This window comes from Chlorocebus sabaeus, chromosome 9 (genome assembly GCF_047675955.1).
Source record: "Chlorocebus sabaeus isolate Y175 chromosome 9, mChlSab1.0.hap1, whole genome shotgun sequence".
Lineage (NCBI taxonomy): Eukaryota > Metazoa > Chordata > Mammalia > Primates > Cercopithecidae > Chlorocebus > Chlorocebus sabaeus.
The window spans coordinates 97,119,968-97,147,089 of NC_132912.1; the positions used below are offsets into that span (position 1 = coordinate 97,119,968).

General features: G+C 41.5%; 1 protein-coding gene across 3 annotated transcripts in view; it reads left to right on the forward strand.

Moving 5' to 3' along the window:
• The first annotated feature begins 1,202 nt into the window (after window positions 1–1,202).
• TBC1D12 (TBC1 domain family member 12) overlaps window positions 1,203–27,122 on the forward strand; it is a 141,787-nt gene continuing 115,867 nt past the window's right edge. Inside the window, exon 1 of one of the 3 annotated variants that reach the window (XM_038009281.2) lies at window positions 1,203–2,288. In XM_038009281.2, coding sequence (XP_037865209.2) covers window positions 1,333–2,288 — 956 coding nt within the window. In that variant the 5' untranslated portion in view covers window positions 1,203–1,332. The remainder of the gene's footprint in view (window positions 2,289–27,122) is intronic. The other 2 variants (XM_073019183.1, XM_007963613.3) reach the window with 2 other exon arrangements.

Genomic DNA, 27,122 nt, shown 5'->3' on the forward strand with positions numbered 1-27,122 from the left:
GGCAATGTTACTCATGATTCATCCACCTATTTGCATTATTCAGATGATGCCTAATCTGTGTCTCTGAACCTAAACCCTAAACCAAGTTTTATTATTTATTTATTTGAAACAGAGTTTCACTCTTGTTGCCCTGGCTGGAGTGCAGTGGGGCGATCTCGGCTCATTGCAACTTCAGCCTCTCGGGTTAAAGCGATTCTCCTGCCTCAGGCTCCAAAGTAGCTGGGATTACAGGTGCCCACCACCACGCCTGGCTAATTTTTTGCATTTTAAGTAGAGACCGGGTTTCACCATGTTGGCCAGGCTGGTCTCGAACTCCTGACCTCAGGTGATCCACCCGCCTTGACCTCTCAAAGTGTTGGAATTACAGGTGTGAGCCACTGCGCCCGGCCAACTCAAGTTTTAGAACTCTTTCAGTCGTTTACTTTACCAGATATATTTCCCCTATTAATTGTTTTTTCCTATCCAATTTTCTATTTCTTCAAACCGTATCAGTTTCAGTCTTATACCTTTGTAGTAATCATTGATTACTCTGTCTTCTGTCACTTCTTCTGATCAGTTATCAAGTCTTTAGTCTTTTACTTTAAATATATTTCATTTCCACTGCATGGTCAATCATCTCGTTTTAATCCACTATCACAGAATGCTGGAATTATTTCAATAGCTCCTCCCTGCCTGACCACTTCCTCTCCCTCCTTAGGTGATAATCTTTTAGAGGACTGTGATGAAACATGGTGCTAAGTGAGCAAGATAACTTAGGTTATCTTTTTTTTTTTTATGTTAGATGAAGTGAAGAAGGGAGGGTGTTGACCTTCCTCGATGAAGTGATGAAGCCCTGAACTGTGGCAATGATGCGGGAGGAGGTAAAAATCCTAAAGTCGACTGGTGACCAATTAGAGCTGGAAGGACTTACCCACGCTAACAACCTCCCAAATATGGGAGTATTTTACTACCATAAATGAAATACATCAAGTGAATTTTTGCTAAGCGAGCAATACCCGCGCTTCGGTAAGAACTGTCACTCTTGTAGCAGGCCAACCAGCCTCCACCATCCAGATGGCTGATCCTAGATTGGCAGCCTGCGTCTCTCTAGCTACCGTCTCTATGGTTCGGGGAATCTCCAGGTCGGGGCTTGACCGGTCCGACTTTTGCGCGTGCGCGAGTCCTGGCGCGTGCCCGCCCTCCCGCAACTGTCTGACCCCGCGGGTGGGAGGGGTGGGTCTGGGAACGTTGAGGCGGGTGTCGCTGCGGCTCCAGCACTCAGAGGTGTTCTGCGGCCAAGCGTGCGCCTGGAGTCCTCCCTTGCCTCCTGGGGCGGCCGCCACCCGCCCCCAGATGGTGGGTCCGGAGGATGCCGGAGCCTGCTCGGGAAGAAACCCCAAGTTGCTCCCGGTGCCTGCGCCGGAGCCCGTGGGCCAGGACGGGAAGGTAATTCGGGCCATGGGCGGCTTTGGCGGAGGCGTCGGCGCTGTGGAGCCGCGGGAGGAGGCTGAGGAGGAGGAGGAGGAAACGCCGCCTCGGCAGCTCCTTCAGCGTTACCTCGCGGCGGCCGGGGAGCAGCTGGAGCCGGGGCTCTGCTACTGTCAGCTCCCAGCTGGCCAAGCCGGCGCCCCGGCGCCCTCGGCAACCCCACGATCAGACGCCTGCCCGCTGGGCTCGGGTTCCAAGCACCGCGGCGCGGAGGTGGCGGATGGCCGCGCGCCGCGGCACGGAGGCATGACCAACGGCGACTCGGGTTTTCTGCCGGGCCGGGACTGTCGCGATCTGGAAGAGGCTCGCGGGCTGGCGCGCGCCGGCGGCCGGGAGTCGCGCCGCCGCCGCCCCTGCGGCCGCCTCCGCCTAGAGGGGCCTGGCGACGAGGACGCGGACAGCGCGGGCAGCCCGTCCGACTGGGCCTCGCCGCTTGAGGACCCGCTGCGGAGCTGCTGCCTGGTGGCCGCGGACGCCGAGGAGCCCGAGGGAGCGGGCAGCGGCTCGGGGGACAGCCCGGCCAACAGCTGCAGCGGTAGCGAGGACTCAGAGCAGCCGGGAGTTGGCGCCGGGGGTCCGGAGGAGGGCTCGCCCCCTGCCACCTCGGCCGAGAGGACTAGTGGGGGTGCGGAGCCGCGCCTGGGCTTTTCTGACATTCACTTGAACTCTCGGAACACTTTCGAGGTGAGCCGCGGTCACAGCGCCAGCGATCACCTGCCCCCGGCCGGGCCGTCGGTGCCCTTGCCCGCCGCGGAGCAGGGTCCTGCGGGGACTTCGGCCCGGGCTCGACGGAGCGGCGGCTTCGCGGACTTCTTCGCCAGGTACGGCGCAGGCTGCGTGGGGACTCGGGGCGGGGCCGGGACCGGGGGCGGGGCCGAGGTCTGGGTTCGGAGTCGGAGCCGGAGCCGGAGCCCGAGCCGGAGCCGGGAGCTTGGTCGGCCGCTTCCTTGCCAGCCCCGCACGCGTCAGGGCTTAGCTTTGATTTGTCACTGGAGGAAAAGGAACTGGGTCGGCTTTATGTTTCTATAGGAGAAGTTGTGAGCTTTGTGGACAGCGAGTCTTTCTGTTGCCTTGTCGGCGGGAGGCTGTACCTGCCATTCATACCTGGCTTCTGTGCAGTCAGAGTCGGCCTGCTGGCTAGTGCCGCATCTGCAGTTGCTTTTTCTGGAAAAGCGGATAACCATCTCCGTCCCCAATTTTTAAAAATTGTACTACAAAGATTTAGGTTGTTGGGGGGTGGGGGGAGGCGGTATGTGTGTACGGGTGTGGTTGTGAAAAAGAAAGGAAGTCCTTTCGTAGAGCTGTTTATTTGCTGTGTTTGCATAGAGTCTAAATCCATTCAAGTGGTTTGGGAATTCTTGAAATTAGAAGTGGTTGTGCTTCATAGTGTTTATTCATTTGTTTCAGTGGCCTTTATTAAAATGCAGTTTGGTGTTTAGAATTTTATCCCAACTTTTTAAGCCAAATTAGCGCTTTAAGGAAAGCCTTTTCTCTTAATCTCCCAGATAGGCCTCCACTTTTTTCTCCCAATAACTTTTTAAAAAAATGGTATTGTATTTGTTATTTGACAGGATATTCTTGGAATTAAATTATGGGACGGGCGCGGTGGCTCATACCTGTAATCCCAGCACTTTGGGAGGCTGAGGCAGGCGGACTGTTTGAGGTCAGGGGTTCGAGACCAGCCTGGCCAACATGGTGAAACCCCGTCTCTACTAAAAATACAAAAATTAGCCAGGCGTGGTGGCAGGTGCCTGTAATCCCAGCTACTCGGGAGTCTGAGACAGGGGAATCACTTGAACCCGGGAGGCAGAGGTTGCAGTGAGCCGAGATCGCGCCATTGCACTCCAGCCTGGGGGACAAGAGCGAAACTCCGTCTTTCAAGAAAAAGAAAAGAAAGAAAATAAATTATGGCGCTGAACGTTGCAGATTTCAGGATGGGGGTTTGTTGATTTAATAGGGATAAATAAGAGTAGTCAGAAAATATTTAATGGACGTTACTGTAAGGGCAGTTTACGGCCGGGCGCAGTGGCTCACATCTGTAATCCCAGCACTTTGGGAGGCCGAGGCGGGCGGATCACCTGAGGTCAGGAGTTCGAGACCAGCCTGGCCAACATGATGAAACCCCGTCTCTACTAAAATATGTAAAAATTAGCCGGGCATATTGGCAGGCGACATAATCCCAGCTGGTTGGGAGGTGGAGGCAGGAGAATCGTTTGAACCCGTGGGCGGAGGTTGCAGTGAGCCGAGATCCAACCATTGCACTCAAACCTGGGGGTTAAGAGTGAGACTTCTCTCAAAAAAAAAAAAAAAAAAAGGCAGTTTTCCTTGAGTTATATTTTGACACGCCTTTTTCTTCTTCTTTTTTTTTTTAAATCCCTAGGTAAATAGGAAAATATTCCCAACTTGTAAAATTTTCCTTTACAGAGTTCTCTCTACTGTGTTTTTGCTACCTTTTTGGGCATCTTGACTACAACCAGAAGTGAAAGAAGCGAATTCTGAGCTCAAGTTTTAGCAGGTTATACAATTAACATACATATTGTAGATATAAAGGCATAATTTTCTGATTATAATTGATATTTCTTATTCCTCTTTCTAGTTTATTCCATATTTTTTTGCTCATATAAATTTACAAATATAAAGTTTCTTAAATCAAAAGTGGAAAATCCTAATTTTGTGTTACTCAGGACAATATGTATAGTAATGAGATCTGTATTTGTAATATAGTTGCAAAAATATATTTAAAACTTGTACTGGCAATATTCTAAAAGATCTCAAGGTGAGTTAGGTTTATAAATTTGTGACACTGTGTGGCCTTTGGGTGTTTATTGGTGGTATCTATCTTGGTCATGTTTTCAGGTCAGATGTCAGGCAATTTTAGATCTGGGAGGGACTTTGAAGATCACAGATTCAACTAGTATACTCTTGAGTTCTTGCTCTGTGCCATGCATTGTGAATAGAGATGATTTAGACAACTGTCCCTGACCTGCAGGTGGGGTGCAGGCTAGTGGGGATTAAGTTTGAAGACAGATAAATTGCAATTTATGAACAATTTTTTTTTTTTTTTTTTGAGATAGAGTTTACCTCTTTTGCCCAGGCTGGAGTGAAGTGGCGCCATCTTGGCTTATTGCAACCTCCGCCCCCTGGGCTCAAGTGATTCTCCTGCCTCAACCTCCCAAGTAGCTGGGATTATAGGCACCTGCCACCACGCCCGGCTAATTTTTGTATTTTTAGTAGAGACCAGGTTTTGACATGTTGGCCAGGCTGGTCTTGAACTCCTGACCTCAGGTGATCCACCCGCCTCAGCCTCCCAAAGTGCTGGGATTACAGGCATGAGCCACCGTGCCCAGCCAACAACGTTATTTATAAGAGGCTTTCATATTATTAACAGTAGGCAGGAATTTTATTTTTTCTTTCATTTCCCATGTGTTTTAAGTAGGCAGGAATTTTGATTTAATTTTTAAATTTTCTTTTATTTGTAGCCTAATAGAACTTAATATAGCTAGATGACATTCATATGGCCACATTATTCATATGTGTCAGAGCACTGGATTTGAAGTCAGAAAACAGGTGCCCTAAAGTTAATTTCTCTAAGCCTCATTTTTCCTGATAGAGGTCTGAATGTCAAGACTCTAGGAGTCAGTGCTTCCTTTATATGACATTCTTGGGAAAGAAAGGGCAGAGTCAGAGAGGCACAGTTTTTCTTAACTGAATTCTGAACACCTTAAAGGCAGGAACTGTGACATTCATCTCTGAAACTATAATACCTAGCCACTGGTATGAAGAACACCATTCAGATTGGGTTGAATCAGTAGCTTTCATGGATTCCCCTTTACTGTGCTCTAGCTAGGTGGTGTAATTTTGAGCAAAATCTCCATCCTCAGTGAAAATAATCAGAAATTACCCCTGTCTCACAACACAACCCAAGAGATCAAACCCTATGCATAGTTGCTATTCTCAACTCTGAAGCTCCAGATGAGGGCTGTCTTTGGAAGTGGCTTGTTTGGGATGGAATCTTGTTCTTCGGTGCAACCCTTACTCCCATTTTATTTTTTTTAGATGAGGAATCTCATTGTCTAAAGAAGGTAATTTAGTTAGCTAGTGGCAGGCTGGGATTCGAAACCAGGATTCCTGATTTCCCAGTCCATGTTTATGTTCAGTCTACAACCTTTGTTCACTTTATGACTCTTTTCTCTGCCACCTGTTTATCTTCCATGCTTTTCTTCTTCTTCCCTTCCCACTTCGTTCTTCTCTTTCTCTTAATTAGGCAAAAACCTATATGAGAAACCTTTTAAAAAAAAGTTTTACGTTTACTTAAGTAAAGAAGGGGGAACATTTTACAGCAATGTATCTATTACTACAAAGTATTATGTTAAATTAAGACACATTATTTCGGTAGCTATCATCTAGGACAGGAATTCATTTAGAATATGACTGCATTCATTTGGAGGGCCTTAGTGGTCATCTTCCACCTTCCTTCCCTTCCACATGAGGTGAGTTCTATTTCAGTCCCTACTGGGGGCTTGCTTCAGTTTCACATGGACACCTTTCTGTGTTTATGGTGACTTGGCTGTCAGAGCGCTAGAAGTAGCTTTCCCTCAGATCCTTGACCTTTTCCTGTCTATAAAAATTGAAATGCAGCTGGGCGCAATGACTCACACCTGTAATCCCAACACTTTGGGAGGGCGAGGCAGGTGGATCACCTGAGGTCAAGAGTTCGAGACCAGCGTGGCCGACATAGCGAAACCCTGTCTTTACTGCAAATACAAACAAATTAGCTGGGCATGGTGGTGGGTGCCTGTAATCCCAGCTACTCAGGAGGCTGAGGTAGGAGAAATGCTAGAACCCTGGGGGTGGAGATTGCAGTGAGCTGAGATTGTGCCACTTGCACTCCAGCCTGGGTGACAGAGTGAGAGTCCGTCTCAAAAAAAAAAAAAAGTTGAAATGCTAGCTGGGTACCACCCAGCAGTGAGGAGGAGTGAACACTTTTGAAGTCTTGTGTTTCCAAGCTTGCCTTAATTCCTCAAGGATCCATTTGTTACTCTTCTTAAAAAATAGTTCTAAGCTGGTCATGGTAGCGTGTGCCTGTAGTCCCAGCTATTCTGGAGGCTGAAGCAGGAGGATTGCCTGAGTCCAGGAGTTCAAGGCTGCAGTGAGCCATGATTGAGTCACTGCACTCTACCCTGGGTGACAGAGTGAGACTGTGTCTCTTAAAAAAAGTTCTAAACCAAAGTTTTTGTGGGTCCTTCAAGTAAATTCATGTCTTGTTTTCTAAGTAGAATGCTTTATTTTTTACATAGATAGACTCTTCCGTAGTTTTTTGTTTGTTTTTAGGCCATTTAATACTTTTGAAGCTTGTTAGAATTGCATTGGCATAGTTACTGTTATTTAAAAATATGGATACTTATCTGTGTTTCCTGGTAGTGCTGATTTTTTTTTTTTTTTTTTTTTTTAAACCAAGTCTTTATATGAATTTGGTGACCTTAAAGGGCATTGCTAAGGTAAGGAAGGAATAATTGAAGATTTTTTTCCCTTTATCAGAAAAGAAAATTGACTATAGATTTTGAAACATACAGATCCATGTGACTTTCTCTGTAGTTGTTGACCTCTGAAACTTCCTAAATATTGTGGCAAAAGCTGTTTTCACAGAGCTCTTTTTACAACGGTTGGGTTGAGTAGGAAAAACTAAAGGCTCTTTTACTGATTTCTTTTCACATCTAGATAGTCTCCATTCTCCCTAATATGAAAACCGATAAAGATTTTTTTCTTTTTTTTTTTTTTGAGACGGAGTCTCGCTTTGTCACCCAGGCTAGAGTGCAGTGGCCGGATCTCAGCTCACTGCAAGCTCCGCCTCCCGGGTTCACGCCATTCTCCTGCCTCAGCCTCCCGCGTAGCTGGGACTACAGGCGCCCACCACCTCGCCCGGCTAGTTTTTTGTATGTTTTAGTAGAGATGGCGTTTCACCGTGTTAGCCAGGATGGTCTCGATCTCCTGACCTCGTGATCCGCCCATCTCAGCCTCCCAAAGTGCTGGGATTACAGGCTTGAGTCACCGCGCCCGGCCGAAGATTTTTTTCTTAATTTAAGGTTCTCGGAAACAGCAAAGTCAGCCACGTCCTTTTTTCCACCTAGAATTTGCGCTAGTTGACAAAATCATAATTCATCCATCTGACTGAGCCATAATAAACATCTCTGTCCTATGAGGCTCCCTTACTTGTTCCATAGTGTGTATTCCTCCCCCAGTCAACTAAAATAAAAACGAGTTTCAACGTGAGTTTCTCAAAAAAAAGTTCCTTTCTCAAATAACTAAAGAAAAGGCAAAATATGAAACTTCTGATGTTTAAACTCTGACTTTTGTGAAAGTAAGATAATTTAAGCACTCAAACGTATTACTTTGAAGCGCTAAATTAAAGTAACTTTTTTTTTGGAGACAGGATCTCACTCTTCTCCAGGCCTGGAGTGCGGTGGCACGGCTCACTGCAGCCTCAGACTCCTGGACACAATTGATCTTTTCAGTTCAGCTTCCCAAGGAGCTCAGACTACAGGCATGCACCACTACGACCTGCTAATTTTGTTTTGTATTTTTTGTAGAGACAGGGTTTTGCCATGTTTCTCAGACTGGTCTCAAACTCCTGGGCTCAAGTGATCTGCCTGCTTTGGCCTCTTAAAGTGCTGGCATGAGCTACTACTGCATCTGGCCAAATTAACATTTTTTAATACACAGTTGTAAGCAAATCAGACTATTATTATAATACTAACTTGGAGTTACTTGTTTAATAGAAATCTCTAAACTATCCATAGAGATTTATTTTTAATTTTTAAAATATTTTATTTTTTAATAGTTTTAGATTTGTAGAAAAGTTGCAAAGGTAATACCGAGAGTTTCCACACCCCTCCCCCAGTTCCCCTTTGGTTAACATCACCTTGTATTTATGGTACATTTGTCACAACTAAGGAACTAACATTTGTACAATGCTCTTAATTAAACTTCACACTTTATAGGAGATTTTGACTAAAAGGTTTTTATTTGGGGAGTGGTTGTGTTACTTTTAAATGGAAGTTTTCACTTTTAAGTTGTTAGATCTTTTAAGTGGAAGGAACTTCTATGATCACCTTATTCATGCCTTAATACTCCATGGAAAGCCAATGATGCTGTTGACAAATAATCTTTTATTTGCTAGATACTATCTAACAAGGTGGTATTAATTTAATATTGGAAATGAATTATGCATGGTAACTCATTGTGTAACCTAGAACAATAATATTCACTGCACACTATTTAGGGGCAGCATTTACAAGATTTAAAAACCAGTACCTGTTTGCCTCTAGGAAAAAATATGAAAGTGTATCTTAGTTCTACATAATTTCACAGTTTTCTAAAATTATTTTCATATGTATTTTCTTCACAAGTTTTTTTTCCTTTTCTTTTTTTTCGTAGAGATGAGGTCTCACCATGTTGCCCAGGCTGGTGTCGAACTCCTGACCTCAGGTGATCTGCTCACCTCTGCCTCCCAAACTGCTGGGATCACAGGTGTGAGCCATCGTGCCCAGCCACAGTTTTTTTTTTGGTGGTTGTTCTTTACATATTGCTGTGACCTAGGAAGGGTAGGGTTTATTTCTATTTTATGGTTATTCAAAGTCAGATAGCTAATTAATGTAAGAATTACAACTAGACTATAGATCTGTTCCTAGGGCTTGAAGCTAATACACTGATTTCTATGAATTATAAATTTAAGAACAAAAACTTAGCTTTTGGTGTAGTGAAAATACAATGCTTGAGAGATAAGTAACTTGCGTTTTTGTCCTAGGTAATAACTTCTGCCATTAAATAATTCTTTTAACCTTGGGCAATTCACTAAATTTCTGAACTTCAGTTTCCTCATCTGTGAAATTGGGATATTCAGAGTCCCTTCAGTTCTAATATTGTGGTATTATAATACACAATTCTGTTGCACCCACAGTAGTAGACCACAAATATTTACTGATTGAATATTACAAATGTGAACTGAGTTAAAGAGAAAGCTGAAAAAAACAGAATTTTTTTTCCCTCTGTAAAATGAGAGGCATGCTAGAGATAGAACTATTCCTTTCAACTCTAAATTCTACTTTTAATGTGTCTTTTAGCAAAGGTCTAACTCTGCCTTAGAGTAATCATGATAGAAATATCAGTGATCTTTTAGTTTTTCATGTGAAGGTGGCACAAAGCAGCAGCTCTTTTTTCTTTTCTGTAGCAAATTCTAGATCTTTTTCTTATTATTTCTTTGAGATGGGGAGGAGTAGTGAGAGAGAGAGAGAGAATGGGGTGTTAAGTACATTTTAGTTAATCAATTAACTGGAATTTAAGCCTTTGACTTCCAGACTATAAGTTATTTCATGAAGGTTGCCACTGTGGCACTTTGGTGAGCTAGTGCAGTTATTTCTAGCTTTTGGTATATTTCAAAATCACCTGAAACCGCCCAGATATAGTGGCTCATGCCTGTAATCCCAGCACTTTGGGAAGCTGAGACTGGAGATTCACTTGAGGCCAGGAGTTCCAGCCTGGGCAGTATAGCAAGACCCCATCTCATTTTATTTAAAAAATTTAAAAAATCACCTAAAAACACATTTACAAAAATTAGATTCTCTAATTCACAGCCTCCACCTAGTCAGATTCAGGAGACCTACTATTTGGCTGGTGAATTTGCATTTTTAGAAAGTTGCCTGCTTGGGCCCAGTGGCTCATGCCTACATTGGGAGCCCAAGGTGAGGGGACTGCTTGAGCCCAGGAGTTCAAGGCTGCCTAGGCAACATAGTGAGATGCTGTCTCCACAAAAAATAAAAAAACTAGCTGGGCATGGTGGTGTGCACCTGTAGCCACAGTTCCTCAGGAGGCTGAAGTGGGAGGATCACTTGAGCTGGGGAGGTCAGGGCTGCAGTGAGCTATGGTCGCACCACTGCATTCCTGCCTGGATGGCAGAGTGAGACTGTCTCTAAAGAAAGATAAAATTGCTTGCAGTTGATTCAGATTGTCAACTAGGTTTTAGTGAATTGCTTAATCCTAGGTGACATCTTCAAATTACAGGATGGTATGGTGCTTAAAAATGCTGGTTCTAGAGTTAGGCTGCTTGGGTTTGAATTAACTTACTACCTCTTTTTTTTTTTTTTTTTTTTTTTTTTTTGAGACGGAGTCTCTCTCTGTCGCCCAGGCTGGAGTGCTGTGGCGCAATCTCAGCTCACTGCAAGCTCCGCCTCCCGGGTTCACGCCATTCTCCTGCCTCAGCCTCCCGAGTAGCTGGGACTACAGGCGCCCGCCACTGCGCCCGGCTAATTTTTTCTATTTTTAGTAGAGACAGGGTTTCACCATGGTCTCGATCTCCTGACCTTGTGATCCGCCCGCCTCGGCCTCCCAAAGTGCTGGGATTACAGGTGTGAGCCACCGCGCCCGGCAACTTACTACCTCTTTAATTCTGGACTTCTCTGGACCTTAGGCAACTCATCCATAAAATGGAGATTATAATAATGCGTAATTCATGGGATTGCCATGAGGGTTAAATAATATTCTACATTCTTTGTTTTTGCTATGTGGCATGTAGTGAAGATTCAAATGTTATTATTTGGACTATAGCAAGACTACTATAACCCCTTCCTCAACTTCACCACTGAAATCCACTGATTTGAAGAAAAAGATACTGGATGAATTTTTGTGTACTGTCTGGGAAATGTTACACAATTTGTGCAGTAGAAGATTTTTAAACATAATTTGTACATGGGATTGGATGGATGTTAAAGTAGATTCTGGTGTAGTGATATAACATTTCCCGAAGTCTTGAAGCTTTGACTAAAAAGCAAATCTGAGAAGGAACCAAAAGGAAGGAATGCTGAGAAGGATTAAAATATTTGTATCTTTTATTGTCTTAAGGAACTTTTATAGACAGGCAAAGCCAATTTTTTAGTTTAAGTTCATGAAATGTTTAACTTGGCTTACTCATGCGTTTCATACTTAGTATGTTGTGGTAGGAAGGTTTTGGGAAAGAGTGGAAACATTTGGAGATTTTGAGATGATACATCTGTTATCCATCTCTAAATGTATGCAGAAAGGCAAAGTGTGTCCTTTTTGAGGCTGCTTTTTTCTCGGTAGGAACTCTGTTAGCTACACTGTGAGTTATCTTCAGGTAGTTATGGCCGATAGTTGCTTGGACCCTACTACAGTGATTCTTAAATTTAGTGTTTAAAATTACTTGGAAGGGGGAGGGTTGTTAAGAATGCAGATTCCTTGAGACCCAAGTAGATCTTGGGGTGGGGTCCACCAGGAATCCAACTTTTTAAAAGGGCCCGCAAGTGATTCTGATGCGGGTGATTCCCCGACTATAACCACGGAAATACTGGGCTGGTTAATAGGCAGGTCTCCTCAGGTAGTGATTGAAAGTACAATAACCTTTATAGCTCACATTGCTTTATTGATTTAAAATTGGGTCATATTCAGGTACTGTGTAATTGATGAGTATAAACAGAGGTGTATAATAGAGAACAGATTCAAAATACAAATCTGGAAGTACTTTCCTAGCCTTTACTTGGTTGATTAATTATTTCAGCCAAATTCAATCTTGGCTTCCTTTTTATTAATGGGAAACATCTTTTATTTTCATTTTATGCTGTTTAGATAGCCATGCTTGCCTGTTTGTGAAAAGCTTTAACTTGTAAGATTTTCCTCAGGTCTACTCAGTTTGTTGGCATACCTTTACCTTTCTTATAGCCTGTGAAAAAAGTGTTAATTTTCCTTCCTTCTGCTGCTAGTTGTAATTATTTTCTGTGCCTTTAAGAAGAAATCCGGCACACTGCACGTGGTTTTCTCCCCTCCAGCATTTGCTGCTTCAGCCTTTCTTATGCTTCTTATTTCTGTGGCCGAAATAAGAAAGAGAGGGAAACCCATGTGACTGTCTGGGTTTTCAGCGTGCTCTTTCCTGCAATTAAGAGAAGTTTACCTTAGGAAATCAAGCTACAAGTCATGCTCCTTACTTAGAGCTAGTTTGACAGTGAACTTGATAAGGTGTTTAACTCATCTTTGAATGTGGCTTTTCAGGTATGTTTTTAAATTTGAATTTTATGTTAGATACTTTTTTTTGTTAAAAAATATTTTCATCTGCTTGTCTCTAACCTCACATAGATTAAAACATTTTAAATTTGGAACTGAACATAATAATTTTGAAATCAAATTATGTGCTGTTTTCTCATATTTTCCCAAGTACTGTAATGTACAACTACCCATCATACGTTAGGCATTATTTAGAATTTCCAAATCTGGTTTTCATCTAGATTGTTCATAGCCATCTTTTAGTCAAGTAGGGCAAATACATTTTTTGTTGTTGTCCCAGGAAAAAGTCATTCGAATACTATAATAGTTTACTTTTTTTTTGGTTAGAAAAACATAAAATGTTCACATTATCTGCTTTTGAAAAGCAAGACAGGAATATAAAATAAAGCTAAAGATAATACATTGTTTCCACGTTATTCTTGTTAAGGTGGTGAGAAGATGATAAAGAAAATTTGAGGGTTTGGAAGTATGGTGAGAGACAGGAGAAACTATTAGAGAATGAGTTTGAAGATATTCGTAGAGAGAGAAATTGCTGGAGAGATAAATATTAGGGAGAAGTTAGCCATGTAGTTAGTACTTAGGCCTGTTGGTTTCAGAGTATAACCACAGATTATTTCCATATTTTTCTAATTTTTCTACTTGGCCTACCTCAGTGCCTTTGTGGATGTTTCTAGCCACTTGTTTCTTTAAAGTATCTTGTATGTCCCTCCTTAACTTCCCTCACGTTGGTGCCTCTCAGTGGCTTAATAGGCCATACTGTGAAACTGAACTTTTTCTTTTCTTTTCTTTTCTTTTTTTTTTTTTTTGAGACGGAGCCTCTCTGTCTCTCAGGCTGGAGTACAGTGGTGCGATCATGGCTTTCTGCCACCTCTGCCTCCCGGGTTCCAGCGATTCTCCAGTCTCAGCCTCCGGAGTAGCTGGGATTACAGCCGTGCGCCTCACGCCCGGCTAATTTTTTGTATTTTTGTACAGATGGGGTTCCACCATGTTGGCCAGGCTGGTCTCGAACTCCTGACTTGAAGTGATCTATCCCCCGCGGCCTCCCAAAGTGCTGGGATTACAGGCAAACTGAACTATTTTTTAATAATAGGTCATATATATAAAGTTTAATTTAGGCTCTAAAAGTTTAGGTTGTTAATATGATAGTTTTGGGTACTAAAATGTACATTTATCAAAAGGTAAAATAAATGCAATATACAGTTGCACACACTGTATTCTTATTTGAGTTCCAGTGCTAAAAGGAAAGGAAAATTTTTCCTACAAGTACCAGGGTAAATCTAGCAAATGGAATTAAAGTCCCTCTTACCCATGTGGAAAAAATTCATGGTTCATTACCAGGAAGATATAGTACACAGAATTTTAAGTTCTAAAGTAAGTTATTAAAATTTTAAATAAGGAAAGCATCCCAACTGAATAAGTTTTTGTATTTTTGAAGAGTGATAACATTTAAGTTGCTTTTTTGTACTTACATAAGCCTCAACTCCCCCAACTCCTCACTGACTTTTTGACGTTATTGGTACTACCCAGAGTTACAGAGATTGGTAACCCTTGAATGTTATTTAGGAAACAAATAACTCATGATTCAGAATTGTGTTTTGGTTACCAAAATTTTTGATCACCAAAATTTTTGATCTAAATTTTATTAGTCTTTGATCTAAAGACTAATAAAACTAGCCAGGCGTGGTGGCTTACGCCTGTAATCCCAGCACTTTGGGAGGCTTAGGCAGAAGGATCACGAGGTCAGGAGATCAAGAGCATCCTGACTAACACGGTGAAACTCCGTCTCTAGTGAAAATACAAAAAAATTAGGCGGGCTTGATGGCAGGTGCCTGTAGTTCCAGCTGCTGGAAAGGCTGAGACGGGAGAATAGTGTGAACCCAGGAGGCCGAGCTTGCAGTGAGCCGAGATCGTGCCACTGCACTTCAGCCTGGGCGACAGAGTAAGACTCTGTCTCAGGAAAAAAAAAAAAAAAAAAAAAAACAACTAATAAAACTTTTGATAGGTAATTATTATATAAGGTAACTAGCACACTAATTGAACAAATAACTGGAGGATAATGCCCATCTTTGTGATATACTCTCAGAAGCACAGTAATACTGTCAAGAATGCTAGGATAAGGATTAACTTTCAAAACTGGGTGGGTGTACAAATAACACAGCTGAGAACTCTACTGCATGAAGGGAAAATTTTAGGAGATAACCACTATAAAATTTTCTTGAGTAAAATAATAACTAGCCACTTATTTTAATGAGTAGATAAGATTGTATTGCTCTTCTACAACACCGCTGAAACATAATCTTTTGATTTAGTTGTCCATTTAATAGAAACATAACACTGTGTAGGGAAAAAAATACAATTACCTTGGTCAGGATCCAGGTTTCACCTGTGCAACTGGAAGAAAGGTTCTATCATGCATATCGTCAGTTCAGGATGTATTTCTAGGTTAGACATGAGCAAAATGTCAAAGCAAAGCACCAGCAGCTACCATACAGCTAAGTGTATGCCTTTTTATTCTCAGAAGGTTTAGACATCTGATATATGTTATTTAGTCTTGCTTGAATTCTTTTACTAATTTGGAGCTCAGTTTTCTCAACAGAGCCTACTGAGGGTATTAGTTGTTAGAAGGTTCTATGTTGAAGTACAGTGTAGTTCATCGTAATGTTCATAGTCCCAATTTCCCCCTTAGTGCCACAAAAAACAATTCAATTCATTTACATGATTACCCTTCAGACATTTAAGATTGCTGCAGAACCCTTTTTAGTTCTTACGAATTAGTCTGGAATTTTCTTACTATTTATTCATTCAGCAAATTATTGTGAGCCCTCTATGTATACTAGGCACTAGGCACATAGGAAATTAGGTAAACAGAACATTTTATTTAAAAAGTTTCACATATAAGTTCCTATAATATCAATGCTTACAATATTACCTGATTAGTGTTATAAAAGAGGATATGAGATGCATCAATACCACTGAGGAAGGAGTGATTAACTTTGAGATAGGAAGTTAGGAACTTTACAGTAGATGAAACATGAAAGCATATTATTTTACTAATGAAGAGGGTTTGGGTTAGAATGACTCTGATGACAGGACAGGTAAAAATAACATAGAATTATATATAAAATAGCTCAGCACTTTTTGGGACTGCAGATTCTCATCAGTATGATTGCCCCTAGGGTGTATGAGGTATGTGTCAAAAACTGAGGCAAAAAGGTTGGGTCTAAATTATGGAGGAGCTAAATTTGTCTGACAGAACTAAGTAATTTGAACTGATTCAGTGAGAGGTGGCAGTACAGGGAACATTTGTGAGTTTTTTAAACAATGGTGACATACTTAGAACTACATTTCGAAACGGTGACTTGCATAGCAGTATGGCAGATGATTTACGACTTGAGAAACTGGAGCATGGAGATAGTTATGGTAGTTTATGGGTGCTTGTCAGTCTCCTTTTCAAAATGTGATATCCAGATAGTTGATGTAAATAACTTTTTTTTTTTTTTTTTTTACCAGTAATATTGGATTAGAGAAAAAAAGTAAATAACTTTAAATAAATCTTTCAATCTCTGCAAGAAGGGGTCATTAATAAGTTGAGTGAGACATACCAGTAGTCTTTTTGCGAAGCTTTAGGGAAAATAAACTTTGAACTGGATTTTTGTTTTTGAAGGAATTGAGATGATATGAAAATAGTCATGTGAAAAATTATGCTTACCATATTTTGTAAGAAATTTAATGAGGATGGGAAAAGAGTCAGAATAGCTATTTGGCTACATGTTTTGCTGTTGTGGATCAGAAAGGAAACAGCTTCAGGAAAAACCCTGGAGGTGTAAAATTGTTGCAAAATCAAGGTTTTACATCTAGTGTAAAAGTTCAGTACATTGCTTTATAAAAGTGTACTGGGACAGTATACTCATCAGCCATTTTTGAAGATTGAATGAGATAAAGACAAAATATTGAGACTTCCATAATTACCTCTATGTATGTGTCTAATTTTTTTTTTTTTTTTTGAGACCAGTCTTGCCCTGTGGCCCAGGCTGGAATGCAGTGGGGCGATTGGCTCACTGCAAGCTCCGTCTCCCGGGTTCACACCATTCTCCTAACTCAGCCTCCTGAGTAGCTGGGACTACAGGCCACCCGCCACCACGCCCAGCTAGTTATTTTTTTTGAATGTTTATTAGAGATGGGGTTTCACTGTTAGCCAGGATGGTCTCGATCTCCTGACCTTGTTATCCGCCCACCTCGGCGTCCCAAAGTGCTGGGATTACAGACATGAGCCACCGTGCCCGGCCCATGTGTGTCTCTTCTACTAAACTGCGAAGTCTCCAGAGACAGGGACCATGTTCTTGTTCTTTTTTTTTTTTTTTTTGCCTCTGCGTAGAGATACAGATTAAATTGAAGGATAATTAAACCTGAAACTTGGGGTCTGCCACCCTTAAATTTGGTTATCTCCAAGTAAATCTAGCTCTAATAATTTTAACAAAGCCCAACAATCTTTAGTTACCCGTGTGCTGGCAAAACAGTCCATGTTTAAAGGACCATCCTGGCTAACACAGGGAAACTCCGTTTCTACTAAAAATACGAAAAATTAGCCGGGCATGGTGGCCGGCACCTGTAGTCCTAGCTACTCGGGAGGCTGAGGCAGGAGAACCCGGAAGGTGGAGCTTGCAGTGAGCCGAGATCGGGCCACTGCACTCCAATCTGAGCGACAGAGCGAGACTCCGAGGCTCTGTCTCAAAAAAAAAAAAAAAAAAAAAAAAAAAAAGGGATTAACTACCTAAACATATAGATTTTGGTAAAATACTTGTGGCAGCTGCATAACTTTTAAGAAAATCCAGATTACAGCATCTGTAACTGAAATGTAATATAAAGGAAGTGCTGAATTTTGTTTTATAAATATTGCCTTAATGCTATTGCTAGTTTTGAAGAAAATATCTTCTTTAGGTTTTCTTATCAGCCTAACAGATTATTCTCAATTTCTGTAGAACTAGATATGTCTGTTTTTTGCACTCAATCTTTTTATATTTTGGTCTTTTATTATTATTATTATTATTTTTGAGACAGAATCGTACTCTCTCCCAGACTGGAGTGCACTGGTGCAGTCTTGGCTCACTGCAACCTCTGCCTCCCGGGTTCAAGTGATTCTTCTGCCTCAGCCTCCCGAGTAGCTGGGATTACAGGCACGTGCCACTGTGCCAGGCTGATTTTTTGTATTTTTAGTAGAGATGAGATTTCGCCCTGTTGGTCAGGCTGGTCTCGAATCCCTGACCTCAAGTGATCCACCCGCCTCAGCCTCCCAAAGTGCTGGGATGAGAGGCTGAGCCACCGTGCCCAGCGCTCCCCAGCCTTTTTTTTTCTTTTCTTTTTTTTTTTTCCGAGACAGAGTCTTGCTCTGTCACCCAGGCGGGAGTGCAGTGGCGCGATCTCGGCTGGCGCAATCTCGGCTCACTGCAACATCTGCCTCCTAGGTTCAAGTGATTCCCCTGCCTCAGCCTCCCGAGTAGCCTGGACTAGAAGCGCACGCCCCCACGGCTGGCTAATTTTTGTATTTTTAGTAGAGATGGGGTTTCACCATGTTGGCCAGAATGGTCTCGATCTCCTGACCTCGTGATCTGCCCACCTCGGCCTCCCGAAGTTCTGGGATTACAGACGTGAGCCACTACAGCTGGCCTCCCAGCCATTTTTTTGATAGCAAACACATACATCTTTTATTAAGTATTTATACATTTACTATTAAATGTGTTAAATGTACAGGTTATTTAATGTATATTACAGTATATTAAGTATATAGATTATTTAGTATGATTTAGTATGAAATCATTTAGTATTTAGTATGAAATCATACTAAATAACATTTGTTTATCATCAGTGAAGTTTTTAACATTAACCTGCATTTTAGATTCAATAAAACTTAAAAGGCCGGGCGTGATGGCTTATGCCTGTAATCTTATCACTTTGTGAGGCCAAGGTGGGTGGATCATGAGGTAAGGCGTTGGAGACCAGCCTGGCTAACATGGTGAAACCCCGTCTCTACTAAAAATAGAAAAAATTAGCTGGACGTGGTGGTGCCTGTAATCCCAGCTTCTTGGGAGGCTGAGGCAGGAAAATTCCTTGAATCCGGAAGGTAGAAGTTGCAGTGAGTCGATATTGCGCCACTACGCTCTAGCCTGGGTGACAGAGCAAGACTCGGTCTCGGGGAAAGAAAAAACAAACTTAAAAACAGCTCATATAGAATAAACAGCTTTTGATAGGAACAGTCATTTTATATTTTGTTTAAAAAACCTTAACCAGTGTAATTTAGTTTTCTATTTAATATATATAATACCAAACAGAGCCACAAAGAAAAAAGTGAATCTCCTCTAAGTTTTTATTTTACCGAAATGTGTGGTTTACATACGGCTTTTGGTTTGGGATACTTACTCCTACTGAAAGAAGTAAGCGGTTAGTCTGTTGATGAATGCTGGCAACCATGTTTTTTTTTTTTTTTTTTTTTTGAGACGGAGTCTCGCTCTGTCGCCCAGGCTGGAGTGCAGTGGCCGGATCTCAGCTCACTGCAAGCTCCGCCTCCCGGGTTCACGCCATTCTCCCGCCTCAGCCTCCCGAGTAGCTGGGACTACAGGCGCCCGCCACCTCGCCCGGCTAGTTTTTTGTATTTTTTAGTAGAGACGGGGTTTCATCGTGTTAGCCAGGATGGTCTCGATCTCCTGACCTCGTGATCCACCCGTCTCGGCCTCCCAAAGTGCTGGGATTACAGGCTTGAGCCACCGCGCCCGGCCTGCAACCATGTTTTAAAAACTGAAACTGGAAGTTCAGTTTTATAAATCTGCTAAATTTTTTTATCGCAGTGGAATATATTGCTGTGGACCAAATGTTTGTGTCCCTCCAAAATTTATGTGTTGAAGCCCTAATCCCCAGTAATGATATTTGGAGGTGGGATCTTTGAGGTAATTAGGTTTAGATGAGTTCAGGAGGGTGGGACTCTAATGATGGAATTAACACCCTTATAAGAAGAGGCCCTGGGGAGCTTGCTTCCCTTTTTCTGCCCTGCTGCTATGTGAGCACATAGCAGAAAGGTAGCTGTCTGAAAACCAGAAGAGACTCCTCACCAGACACCAAATTTGCTGGTACCTTGTTCTTAGACTTTTCTGTCTCCAGAACTTTGAGATACAAATGTCTGTTGTTCAAGTCACCAAGTTGGTGATATTTTGTTATAGCAACCTGAGCTAAGACATGTATATAACATAAAATTTACATTTAGTGACATTCAGTACATTCACAATGTTGTACAACTAGCACCACTATCTAGTTCTAGAACATTTCATTACCCTAAAAAGAAGCTCTGTACTCACTAAGCAATCACTTCCATCCTGCCTTGTCCCCAAGCCAACAATCTGTTTTTGGTCTCTGTGCATTTGCTTAGTCTGGATATTTCATATAAAGGGAGTCATATAGTTTTTGACTGTTTATGTCTGGCTTCTTTCACTTTGCATGTTTTTAAGGTTCATTTATATTGTAGCATGCATCAGTACAACATTACTTTTTATGATTGCATAATAGTCCATTGCTTGGATATATCATTTTGTTTATCCATTTATCTGCTGGTGGACATTTGGGTGGTTTCCGTCTTTTAGTTGTTATGGATAGTGTTGCTAGTATCATTTGTGTACAAGTTTTTGTTTGAACACTTTTTTCTTTCAAGTTTTATTTTTAATTGACAAATGTATATTTATGGGACACGATGTGAAGTTTTAATATATGTTTGCATTGTGGAATAATCAAATCAGTCTAATTAGCATATCATCACCTCAAACATTTATCATTGATTTATGCTGAAAACATTAAAAAACCCTCTTTTAACTGTTTTGAAATGTGTATTACTATTAACTACAGTCACTGTGCTATGCAGTAGAACACCAAAACTTATTCCTCCTATCTAACTGAAACCCATTTTGTACCCACTGACCAATATTTCCCCTTTTCCCTTTCACTCTCCTCCACCCACCTCCATCTCCTTCCCCCGTGACCACCCCCCGGCCTCTGGTAACTACTATTCTACTCTCCACTGCTATTAGTCTGACTTCTTTAGATTCCAAATAGAAGTGAGATCATGTGGGATTTGTCTCTCTGCGTGGCTAATTTCACTTAACATAATGTTCTCTCTGTTCATCCTTGTTGTCACAAATGACAGAATTTCCTAATTTAAAAATGCTGAATATATTCCATCGTGTACATATACATTTTAAAATGCATTCATCCATTGATGGACACTTAGGTTGTTTCCATATCTTGACTATTGTGAATAATGCTGCATTTGAACATGGGCATATAGAGATATCTTAAACATACTGATAGCAGTTCCTTTGGGCATATTCCCTGAGCACTAGTTTTTAATTCTTTTGGATGCTATGCCCCTTAGTGAAATTGTTGGGTTATAGGATAATTCTGTGTTTAAGTCATTGAGGAACTGCCAAACTGTTTTCTAAAAGCTGCAGCATTTTCCATTCCCACTAGCAATGAATGAGGGTTCCAGTTTCTCTATGTTCTTGTTATATTCTTTCAGAAAAAAAAATATAGCCATCCTAATGGGTTTGGAATAGTATTTCTTTGTGATTTTGGTTTGCATTTTCTAATAATGAATGATGCTGAGCATCTATTCATGTTCTTGTTGCCCATTTGTATATCGTCTTTCCAAAAATGTTTATTCAAATCCTTTGCCTATTATTAATTGGGCTGTGTGTGTTCTTGGTTTTGAGTTATATGAGTTCTTTGCCTATTTTGGATTCTAGACCCTTATCAGATAAGTGATTTGCAATTATTTTCTCCTATGGGTGTTATTAAACCTTCTTGATAGTACTATTTGATGCACAAAAGTAGAAATGTTTTAAATTTTGTGTGTATACAGTTCTAAGTTTGTGTAACCAATTTAGTTTTTACCTTAATAGGGGAAATAAGATGTGTATTTAGCTATCTGTAGCATAGGCGGGAAAGTGTAGAATGTATTGAAGAGTACGGTTTTTAGATGATATATTTTTTTTTTTTTTTGGAGTCAGAGTCTTGCTCTGTCGCCAGGCTGGAGTGCAGTGTCCTGATCTCAGATAACTGTGACCTCTGCCTCTCGAGTTCAAGTGATTCTCATGCTTCAGCCTCCCGAGTAGCTGGGACGACAGGTGCATGCCATCACACCCAACCAATTTTTGTATTTTTAGTAGAGACAGGATTTCATCATGTTGGCCAAGATGGTCTCTATCTTCTGACCTCATGATCCACCTGCCTCGGCCTCCTAGAGTGCTGGGATTACAGGCGTGAGCTACCGCGCCCAGCTGGGTTCATGTAGTTTTAAGGAACAGAAGTCTACTTAAGCTAACTTACTTATTTTTTCTTTTTTTTCTGGACTCCCATCAAGAAACAATGTTTGTTTGTTTATTAATTTTTAAGAGATGAAGTCTTGCACCGTAGCCAGACTGGAGTGCAGTGGCGTGACCATAGCTCACTACAGCATCAAACTCCTGGGCTCAAGCAGTCTTCTTGCCTCAGCCTTTTGAGTAGTAGGGACTATACGTACAGTGCCTGGCTAATTTCTTTGCTGTTTTTTTTTTAGAGATGGATGTTTCAGTATGTTGCCCAGGCAGGTTTTGAACTCCTGGCCTCAAGCAATCCTCCTGTCTCAGCCTCCCAAGTTGTTGGGATTACAGGTGTGAGCCACCACACCTGGCTAAGCTACCTTAAATAAAGTAGAATTTATTGTCAGCATATAATAGGCATCTTGTGGGCATTTTGAAGATAAAAAATAAACTAGGCTGGGCACTGTGGCTCAAGCCTGTAGCCCCAGCTACACAGGAGGCTGAGGCAGGAGGATCGTTTGAGCTCAGGAGTTTGATGCTGCAGTGAGCCATGATCATGCCAGTGCGCTCTAGCCTGGGTGACAGAATGAGGCCCTGTCTCGAAAGAAAGAAAGAGAAAGAGAGAGGGAAAGATAAAGGAAAGAAAAAAAAAGAAAAGAAGTAAAATAAGAAAATAAACTATATCTAGATTACAGAGTGTCAGGAACAGTGGTTTTTCTGCCTTCCAAGAGATGCTTGGTTTTTCAACTCTTTTCTGTCTCCTAATTGTTCAATGCGTGGTTTCTACCTACACAGGCTCTGTGAAGCTGTACCAGCTCTACACGAATTATCAGTTCAAGCATTCATCATCCTTTTTTTTTTTTTTTTTTTTTTTTTGAGATGGAGTCTCACTCTTGTTGCCCAGGCTGGAATGCAGTGGCACGATCTTGGCCCACTGCAACCTCCACCTCTTGGGTTCAAGTGATTCTCCTGCCTCAGCCTCCTGAGTAGCTGGGATTATAGGCGCCTGCTACCATGCCTGGCTAATTTTTTTACTTCTAGTAGAGATGGAGTTTGGCCATGTTGGCCAGGCTGGTCTCGAACGCCTGACCTCAGGTGATCCACCGGCCTCAGCCTCCCAAAATGCTGGGATTACAGTTGTGAGCCACCGTGCCTGGCCTCATTCACCTTTTTTTTTTTTTTGAGATGGAATCTCGCTCTGTCTCCCGGCTGGAGTGCGGTGGCGCGATCTCCGCTCGCTGCAAGCTCCCTCGCCTCTCGGGTTCACGCCATTCTCCTGCCTCAGCCTCCCGAGAATCTGGGACTACGGGCGCCCGCCACCATGCCCGGCTAATTTTTTTTTGTATTTTTAGTAGAGACGGGGTTTCACCATGTTCGCCAGGGTGGTCTCGATCTTCTGACCTTGTGATCTGCCTGCCTCGGCCTCCCAAAGTGCTGGGATTACAGGCGTGAGCCACCGCACCCGGCTCATTCACCATTTTTTAACTGTCTCAGTCTCTAAGGCTTCTATTAAAAAACTTGGGGGGTCTGCTTGTCTTTGCCTGTGTATGAATTTTTCTCCGTTTTATCAGTGGTACAGTTTAATCAGCTCTGACTAAGGGGTCGGATCATAAACTAAAAAAATAGCCGCTTTGGGCTACTGTTTCAGAGAAGGAATGGCAGAGTGGGAGTAGGTTGTAGGCATGCCAGAACCACGTACAGTCAGATGACCCTTTCTGTCTGTGGGTTCCACGTCCATGGATTCAACCAGCCTAGGATCGTAAATGTCCAGAAAAAATAGTTTGTATTGAACATGTACAGACTTTCTTTCTTGTTATTCCCTAAAAATATATAGTATAACAACTATTTACATAGCATTTACATTGTTTTAGGTATTATAATTAATCTAAGATTATTTAAAGTATACAAAAAGATGTTTATAGGTTATATGTAAATAGTGCACCAGTTTATATAAGGGACTTGAACATCCGAGAATTTTGGTATCTGAGGAAAGTCCTGGAATCAGTCCCCCACAGATGCCGAAGGACTCTGTATATTTTTTCTAGTTGTAGAAAGAGAGTAGTAGGAAATAATATTGTAAAGATAATTTGTGTCCCCATTGTGGAGAGCTTTTAATGCTAGGGTAAATAATTAAAATTCTTCCATAAATAATAGGGAGTTATTGAGGATTTGGGGACAAGGAAATGAAATAGTCTGTTCTTTTCTGCTTATACTTGGTAGTGTTTTCTAGTTGTAATGGCTTATCTGTCATTTTCTTCCTCTCTCCAATCTGTGTTTGTCTAAATTCTCCCTTCATTCATTCAGTAAGCATATTTGAGCACCAACTATATTCCAACAAAAGAAGGAGCTAGAATAAGGCCTTTCTGTTGAAACCAGTGATGCAAACATAAATTGAAACACTGTGCTGTGATACTAGCTCAGGGAGCATGAAATGGAGTGTTTTAAATTCTTTGAAAATAAAGAATAGCCCTTCAGCAACAGAAGGAGACACAAAATGGAATGAGGATTTCATTACAGGCCCTGGGAGTACATGGCATGCCTGAAGGCCACGTGGAGATGGGTCAGTGCTGGGAAGGGTAGAGGGGGCCCATGCGCCAAAGCTTTTATTGGCATCCAGGGCATATCTAAGCAGATTTCCTGTAGGGGGAATTCTAATTAATGGGTTTAAAGTAAACTGGTAAGAGTTTTAGAAGGTCACTGTGGCATGTCTGCACAATCCATGCAGGGTTTGGCAGTCAGTGGGGCCAGTTAAGTAGGTTGTATTCAACTGTCCCATAGGGAGGTGATCAACAGGAGGTCCACCTTGAGGAACTGGGAAGAGGTGTAGAACTGGAAACTGTCAAGGATGACTGAGCCCTGCTTCTAGTATGAGAAAGTTAAACTGATATTTAAAAACTGATGCCAAGGCAACATAAAATTATAGGGAATCACTGCATGGGGCAAACAAAACTTACTCCTCTGGCACTAACTCTGGTTTGCAAGTCCATCTTCAGGTTCATTTCCAGGGTAGGAAGGGGTGTGACTATAAAGAGATAGCATGAGGGAGTTTTTTGTTTGTTTTCTCTGTACTTCAGTGGGTACAAAATGAGGGAGTTTTTTTTGGGGGGGGGTGATGGAAGTGTTCTATATCTGAATTGGGAGTGTTCTGTACTTCGATTGTGATAGTAGTTACACAAATCTATACATGTGATAAAACTTGTAGAACTATACACCAAAAGAAAAATGGTCAATTTTGTTCTATGTCAGTTTAAAAAAGAAAATATTTGGTGAGTGCAGGGCATTGTGAAGGTTACATGTATCCTGTTCAATTAATTTCTCTGAAATTAGCTGACTTCCATTCCTTGTGTGAAGTCACAGCACTGAAGTTACAGTAATAAATTTGGAGCTCACACTCTAATGCAGTGAAGACATCATAGAACTCACAATTTTTTTTTTTTTTGTTGTGCAACTCAACCAAGTAGTAAGAGCTCACATTTTAATGCAGAAGACAGCTGATTAAATTTGCAAGATTGTTTTGGCTATTTTATTTCCTTTGCCTTTCCATATTGATTTTAGAATCAACTTGTTTTTATTTACAGATAATTCTTGTTAATTAACTTGGGGAGCATTGACATCTTTATGATGTTGAATCTTTCAGTTCTTGAGCACAGTATGTCTAGCCATTTATTTGGGTCATTTTTTATTTCCTTCATCAGTGTTTTGACATTTTAAGCATACACATCCTGTCATATTTTGTTAAATTTATAACTAAATGTTTAATTTTTTGGCGCTATTATAAATGATACTTCTTAAAAATTTCACTTTCTAACTATTCATTACTAATTCATAGAAATATGATTGATTTTTGTGTGCTTGCCTTTTATCTTGTAATCCTGCTAAACTTACTTAACTTACTAGGAACTTTTTTGTAGATTCTATGAGGTGACTGTAGACAGTCATGTTGTCTGCAAATAAGAGAATATTTTATTTTTTCCTTTCTACTATTTGAGATTTTTGACTTAATTTTTCTTGTCTTACTGCACTGGCTAGGACTTTCAGCATGATTTTGAAAGGGAATAGCAAAAGTGGACATCATTATCTGGTTTCCATTCTCAGGGGAAACATTTAATGTTTCACCATCATTAAGCATGATGTTAGCTGTAGGGTTTTTTAAATTATTTTTTATTTTTATGTTTTGGTAGATGCCTTTAATTAAGCTAAATAATTTCCCTTTTATTCATAGTTTTCTTTGGATTTTTTATTGTATTAATATTGCCAAATGACTTTTCTGTGTCCATTGATGTAATCGTGTGGGTTTTTCTCATTTAGACTGTGAATATAATTTGATACATTGAATGAGCCGTGTATTCCCAAGATAAACTCCACTTGGTCTTGTTGTTTTACCTTTTACAGATTGTCAGATTTGATTTTTTTTAGACAGAGTCTCGCTCTGTTGCCCAGGCTGGAGTGCAGTGGCACGATCTCGGCTCACTGCAACCTCTGCCTCCCAGGTTCAAGCAGTTCTCTGCTTCAGCCTCCCGAGTAGCTAGGATTACAGGTGCTTGCCACCACACCCAGCTAATTTTTTGCATTTTTAATAGAGACAGAGTTTCACTATCTTGGGCAGGCTGACCTTGAACTCCTAACCTCTTGATCCACCCATCTTGGCCTTCCAAAGTGCTGGGATTACAGGCGTGAGCCACCATGGCTGGCCTGATTTTTTTTTTGAGACGGAGTCTGGCTCTTTTGCCCAGGCTAGAGTGCAGTGGCGCTCTCTCGGCTCGCTGCAAGCTCTGCCTCTTGGGTTCGCCATTCTCCTGCCTCAGCCTCCCAAGTAGCTGGGACTACAGGCGCCCGCCACCACGCCCGGCTAATTTTTTTCTTTGTATTTTTTTTTTTACTAGAGACGGGATTTCACCGTGTTAGCCAGGATGGTCTTGATCTCCTGACCTTGTGATCCACTCACATCGGCCTCCCAAAGTGCTAGGATTACAGGCGTGAGCCACCGTGCCTGGCCTGATTTTTTTTATTTAAATATTTTAACAGCATTATTGAGACATAATTAAAATATCATACAACTTGCCCCTTTAAAGTGTACAGTTTGGTAGTTTTCAGCACATTCATAGAGCTGTGCAACTATCACCCTAATCAATTTTAGAACATTTCTGTCATCCCCAAAAGAAACCCTGTACCTATTATGAATATTAATACACATGAAGGTATTTAACTCTTACTGTAAACAAAAACACTGTTAGTTTCTGTTGTATTTATACA